General features: G+C 34.7%; 1 protein-coding gene across 2 annotated transcripts; it reads left to right on the top strand.

The window, feature by feature from the left end:
* Positions 1-242: 242 nt before the first annotated feature.
* Positions 243-3,388, top strand: LOC118648596. Of its 2 annotated transcripts, XR_004965347.1 has the most exons (3): positions 243-491; positions 2,614-2,673; positions 2,761-3,388. XR_004965347.1 is itself a non-coding variant. In XM_036294918.1 (2 exons), the coding sequence occupies exon 2, from the start codon at positions 2,761-2,763 to the stop codon at positions 3,283-3,285; it is 525 nt and encodes a 174-aa protein (XP_036150811.1). In that variant the 5' UTR covers positions 243-491; positions 2,614-2,760; the 3' UTR covers positions 3,286-3,388. The 2 variants fall into 2 exon arrangements, 1 of the variants encoding a protein (XP_036150811.1); XM_036294918.1 differs by having other exon boundaries at positions 2,614-3,388.
* The last annotated feature ends 3,368 nt before the right edge of the window (positions 3,389-6,756 follow it).

Genomic DNA, 6,756 nt, shown 5'->3' with positions numbered 1-6,756 from the left:
ATCATTATTATCAAAATTGCTATAGACAAATATTACTCGAGATTCAAAAGGAATAAAAGAATTAATTAATTTAAATAAAATAATATCTTTTGTCATAAGGCTTCAAGAATAAAATCGCTGCATGGTAACCGATTATGCAATTGTCGATGTGCGATAAAATTAGATCATCTGCATTCCTTTGGGATGATACTCGATATACTACCCCGTCCCCCCGTTGCATAATATATAAGGCGCCCCTCATTCCATCGCGCGCACTCCGGCCGAAGTTTTGAAACAATTAATTACTGCGGCATAAGATTAATCATTATAATACAGTCTCTCGTACGTGCTTCATCGTGAAAGAATAATTGTAAAGTGAACGAACCCTTGTCGCACTTTTGGGGAAAACGAAGCACGATCATTCTGTATTCTTGCGAATTTTGGAAAGGACGAGGAAAAGAAAGAATAATTATATCTCGAAATTGTGGCCCTTGCGTGTTTCGGAGTCGCCCGTAAGTACCAGCAATTTCAATCTGTTAAAATAATAATTTGTGAATTGTGAACTGTGAATTGTGAATATATCTATATATCTATATATATGTAAGACAAAGGAAAAATTAATAATATTAAAGGAACGAGAATTTGAAGCCAAAAGAAATATCACGAGCCAGTCAAGACCATTAAATAACTAAAAGAAACAATCAGAAATAAATAGCTCCATTTAATTAACTAATTAAAGAATTTATAAAATTAATTACGTGACAGTTCGAATCTATCACTCGAACTCCTTAACTCTTGTATGAAGTGACAGCTCAAATCATCTCTCAATTTGTTCAAGTGTAACTTACTTATTAATTATTACTAAAACTGCTACGACTTTACTATCCATTAAATATCCACTTAACTAATTGTAAAATACCACTCAGAATAAGATTTGCAAGGAAAAAGGAGCATTTAACAATTTGGCAATTGTAATTAATTTTTACTTTGTCGAATTTATACTCTGTGACTATTTGATTTAATTTTGAATGTTTTTGCAATCGAACCATGTATCGACTTATCTGTTATGTATGTGCATTTATTGTCTTTTGAATTTATTGAATTTTAATTGTTGAACCACCTGTGGCAGTTGCTATGTGCATGTAAGTGACAGCTGAGATCCGCGCTTAGTCAAACTATTTTGAAGTACTTTAAATTATTTTTAACTATTGTGAACAAACCTAATTTGACTATATTTTATAATTTAATGTGTATTTGCAATCTTAGAGCTTGAATCGAACCATCGTATTGTAATTTGTCAACTACTTAATAATATTTAGATCGCTAGGGATACTACTAGAACCTAAAGCCCCATATGTCTAAAAGCATGTGATTGGTCGATTTTATTTGCACGTAATTGGCCTATTTTTATTTAAGCGTTTTGAACACCGTGATTTTGATAGATCTGTGTATAAGCTGATGAGCTTTTCGCATACCCTACTGTCTTTTGTATATTTGATATATTTTGTGGAAAAAACTAGAATTTTATTGTCACACTGTGAAGATCCCTTATAACCTGTCCTATGATTGGTCAATCGTTTACCTTAGTGACGTATCTACTTCTATGCTTGCCCCGCGATTGGCAGACTTATTGAAATTGCGAAACTCGGCGAAAATATTGAATAATCATTGAAAGCTCGCTGAATCTACTCAACAGTCCTTTATTAATCCGATCATTTTGTTTTCACCCCTGTTCAAACCCCTATTTGAATTAAATAAGAAATAATAGAGTAAAAGAAGCCCCTCGTGTAAAACTACGTCAGCAGCAGATACATTTGGATATTATTGAGTGATAACATCGTATTATTTCACCAACTTGTCGTTTCCCCCCTTTCACCCCCCTCTCTCCTCTGATATTAGGCTTAAAGGTGATTTTCGAGCATATTGCTGCTTGGCAGTGTGCAAGACTATCACAGTACGTGGCTGCGTCCTTAATTGAGACTAGCACCCGCTACGCTTTGTTAAGTGTCGTCCACAGTTCTGCGTGCGATAACTGTGGAGATCCAGCAAAGACGCATCCGCTGCAAGCCAACGTGCTGCACGCAGGAAGCGTAGTCTGGCATAGTATTTCCTTTCTACTTCAAGATAACTAACATCCTACCCCCCCTCTTGAATTGGTGAAATAAGACGGAGAATAGACACTCGCCAACCCCCAGTAATAATCTTAGCGATAAGAGTAAGGTTTAGCTCCGCGACCACAGAGGCGTAAAAGAGATAACCACTGCAGACGCCAAAGAGCCGTAGCCGCGGATAGTCTAAAAAGCTGACTGCTGGAGGCGATGAAGGGCTATGCAGAAACGCTTTCCGTTGCCAATCCGAAAGGATTTGTATTGTCTGTGGCATGATAGGTCTAACGTATCGCCCATATGCTAATACGCTGTGAGCTGGAAGCGTTCAGTAGAATAATTAGAGAGACTTCTCCCTTCTCCATCCTTACTTTGGCAGTGTTTATTTGAGATTGAATAATTTAAGAAACTTATGTTGAACTTTTAAAGATTTAGAAAGCGAATTCTTGGAACTTCCGAGCTGACGATCCCTCTCCCTTATATTTTTGGTTTTATTATATTAATTTCTCCCCACTTCTCTCTCCCCTAGACACCTCATCTAATTTCTCTTCCAATCGTGACACGTTAACGACTCATCTTCACCACAAAGGTAAGATCATGTGCGCATCATATTAATTCATTTTCTGGTATTTCCTAAGATGCATTGAATCATTTCCCCTTCCTTCGGATTCTGTAGATGAATAGATCACTACAGAGACAAGCTCGCAGGCAGAACATCCGACAATTGGAACGGTATATCGAGTCAAGGGCCAGGATTCTCCGACTTTTGCACTCTATCGATAGGCGCGCCCCTCAATTATTCCATCTACCGAATCACTCGCGACAAATTCAGCACGCGATCGACCTATCGACTTTTTCGTGTTTTGATGTAGAAATCGTCAATACCGCCCCTCGTAATATTGTCCCTCGACGCACCTCGCGACGCGTACCCCCGCAAGCTATAAGCTATCCCCCTCAACCACCAGCACCGGTTGCTTCGACATCTAACCCTCCCCCTTCCCCCTCTCGATCTAGCAGTACAGCAACCGATATCGAGGAGGCCCTCCGAGACACGGTCGACGAGAGTCTCGCTCGAATGATAGAAGCAGTGCAAACTTTTAATACAATACCATCTGAAGCTCTCCCTAGTGTAAACCAAGACGAATTCGAGGAATATCTACGATCCTTAGAATTGCGCCCAGTCCAGCCCAGCGACCCATGATTGTAACCCCCCTTTTTACATGGTAGTCTAGTGGTTGTAGACACCTAGTATAGTAATAAAGTAGAGTTGTTTTGATAAAGAGACCATTTCTGTTTCTTTCGCGTACGCACTCGACCCTCCCCACACCGATCCTAGCTCTCGACATCCCGAGGTATTGCCGGCCCAGCAGGTAGCCTCAAAAGCAGAGAGAGCACCCCTAATCTGTGCGACCTAGGTACGCATAGGCTAGGAAGGTCACTCTTCCGGGACGTGACAGTATTAAATTAGAATTAAAGTATCAAAGTCGCAAATTAAATTGAATTAAATTAAATTAAATCGTGATTAAGTAATATTAAAATTGAATTAAATTGAATTAAATTTCCAAACGGCAGACTGGGGTAATTGTATCAGAATCTGTTCAGTCGTTGAATTATTAAATATTTAATTATTAAAATAATTTAAAATAATTTAGAATGATAGTCCAAAAGTGATTACGCGCGGCAGAGTGTTCACTTGTAGAGATTGATGACAGCTTGATTGAGATTGTATAAATTAGATAAATAAAATTAATTTAAGTTACTCACCAAAAGGTCTTCGGGGATATATGAATTATTGAGGCTGGATCCCCTTATAGTTTTATAAGTCTTTATTTCTTTCAGTTACAATGTTCCTTCTACAGTCGACAAAATGGCGGATGCTTCTTAAGATGGCAGATATGCGGTACAGTGTTGAAGTTCAGTGCGCAATGTGAACACTCCGAGAAACGTGGTGTTGTTACTTGAAAAGACCGGCGCGCAATGCTGATCCGCCGCGGCGCTCGCTTTTATATTGTTCGAGTTTGTAGGCCGCGGGGTGTGGTGCGAAGTAGGAGTTGCATCATTCTCGCGTCTAATTTCAAAGGATGCCGCGGAATGTCGGCATAATTTTACAAAGGATGTACTTGCATCGGATGTTTAGTCTTTCGAGATACAGAAAAATATCATATTACATTTTGATCAAACAATTTCGCAAGTGACTCATGATGACTCATACCCGAGCGTGAGAATGGAATTTATGCATCTTATGCATATAAAATATTCATTCAAATATTATAACTGTAAAATAAATTATTAATTAATGTTTCTACGACTCGTACGCTTGCGGAGGTTTTATACAATAATATTTCTTTCATTGTAAAGCTTAGTTTTTGCAAAATTTAATTGTTAATAGACGCTACGCATTAATTATTTGATATTTAACGAAATTAATTGTTTATAATACTTATTTGTTGAGATAATGACTCTATATGGTAATATTAATTCATACAAATAGATTTTATATTATTTAGAGTTCTGTTTTATTAAGATTAATTATTAACTGAGTCTGAATAATTGAATATACGTACGTAGATATGTTTTATCAATAAACTAATTGTTAATTAACATTTTTCTTTGTGGTAACAATTTTTACGTATAGTAGTAGTGGTTCTCGAACGATATCTGTAACTTTTATATTTTTTAAATCTTCGCAAGTGTGTTATTAATGAATATTTAGTTGCGCGTAATATTTCATTATTCAAGCTTTATAATATTTGCACATATTTTAAATAGGGGTTCCCATCTATTACAGTGGTGATCACCTTAGTGATTCGCCGCTCTTGAATTTTTAGCACTTGTAATAATTTCGATGAGCTAACGTTGAAAACTTTAGACGTTTGCAATTAATATCGTCAGTGAATATTCTATCTTAAGTAATATTTCATCACTGGTGCATATGTGAATTTTATAATAATTTTACATTCTTCTTATAGAGGTTCGCATTCATTACAGTGATGGTCAGCCATCTTGTGTACACTGCAATAGCTTCAGTGACATGGCCTTGGGACTTTATTTATTAATTATGCACTTGCAAAAGCCTGAATAATTATTCTTTTAATTAAAATCAATTGTTAACTAGCTTTATGAAAAAAATGATAGTTGCAAAATTATGTAGTTAATAAGGATTATTTATTTATAATTAAATTATTGTTCGTATATATAATATTCTATTTGTTAATTAGTATTTATGCAAAAAGGTGATTGTTAATTAATATTTATGTTTGGAATAATAATCTAAAATTTATATTAATAATTATTTAATTGTTTAAACCATTTTATATATTATTTAGGCTTCTACAATGGTCTTATGAATATTCTGCTGTTAATAATATTTCATGATAGTGATGCAACGATATTATATTCACCTTCACAAGGGTGCTCATGTACCATGACGGTTCTCAAGGTGAGAGACTTGTGTTTCAAGGTCTATAGTACTTATAAAGGTCTTTTGGCAGTCGTCCTTGATACTTAAAAAATTTATATCTCGTGAACAGTAAGAGATTAAGAGATGGGGTTTGGACCATCGTGTAGAGGACCTCGAGGACTATGTTTGGCCGAATTTTGGTCCTCCTGAAAAATCGGAGTGGGGGTAAAAATTGAAGTTTTTAAAAGAACATTATTTACGGTCGAATCAGGTAAAACGGAGCGTTTTGGCAAGTTTTCGGTTTTTGGATAAAAAATGTAAAATTTGTCCCAAAAAATAATTGTTTTTTCCAAATTTTTGGAAACATGATTTTTAGTATAAACAAAGTCTGCGACGTTTCTTGGAATTAATTTGGCAACTCTACCTCTTATGGTTCTCGAGATATTGGCAAAAGTTTTCGGGAATTCTTGGAATTACAGCAGCATTTCCAGGAATTCATGATGGCTGTGTATGACGGGTCTATCATTCGGTAGGCACTTGTAACAAATGGTAAGTATACCATTGTCGGTAATTAGGGAATGGTAATTGATGGTAAGTGCAGGTAAGTTATCGACAGTTGGCCCTCTATTGGCAAAGTATACAAGTTAATGGTAAGTTTTTAATAGTAGAGGTATCCCGTTAGTCGGTAACTTATAAGATTTTAGTATTTTAATTTAATTTAAAGAATTTTTATAATAAAATGAACGATTATTGATGCAATTCCTTTACAATATTAAATTTAGGTGTCGACCATAAGGTGTATGATTAATTTAATTGAATAATTCGATATTCAATGTAGATTTGGTAATTAACTATTATCATCATGATTTCGAACGATTGTAACCTTAAAGAATATAACATTTTATATGGTCTTAATAATTATATAGATAAAATAGTCGTTCAAAAGTTATGAACGTTAGAGAATATAATAATATAAGTATTAACTGGTTAATATAGAGATAGTATATGATTATTAAAATAATAATAAAATGCAAGAATATATAATGTGAGTAATAATATGAATAATAAGTGAATTATGTAATATAAAATTGATTAAAATATAATTGAATATATGAATAGATATACGAATATAGGAAATTCATAAAGCAAATAATTAATAAAATTGAAAAATTTACACGGGACGTGACAATATAAGTGTAATAAATGAATAGTAATATAAAGTTGATTAAATATAATTGATATATGAATAGATATACGAATAAAGGAGATTCA

Source organism: Monomorium pharaonis, unplaced genomic scaffold, assembly GCF_013373865.1.
Source record: "Monomorium pharaonis isolate MP-MQ-018 unplaced genomic scaffold, ASM1337386v2 scaffold_529, whole genome shotgun sequence".
NCBI classification, from domain to species: Eukaryota; Metazoa; Arthropoda; class Insecta; order Hymenoptera; family Formicidae; genus Monomorium; species Monomorium pharaonis.
This window is presented reverse-complemented; position numbering and strand designations above follow the sequence as displayed.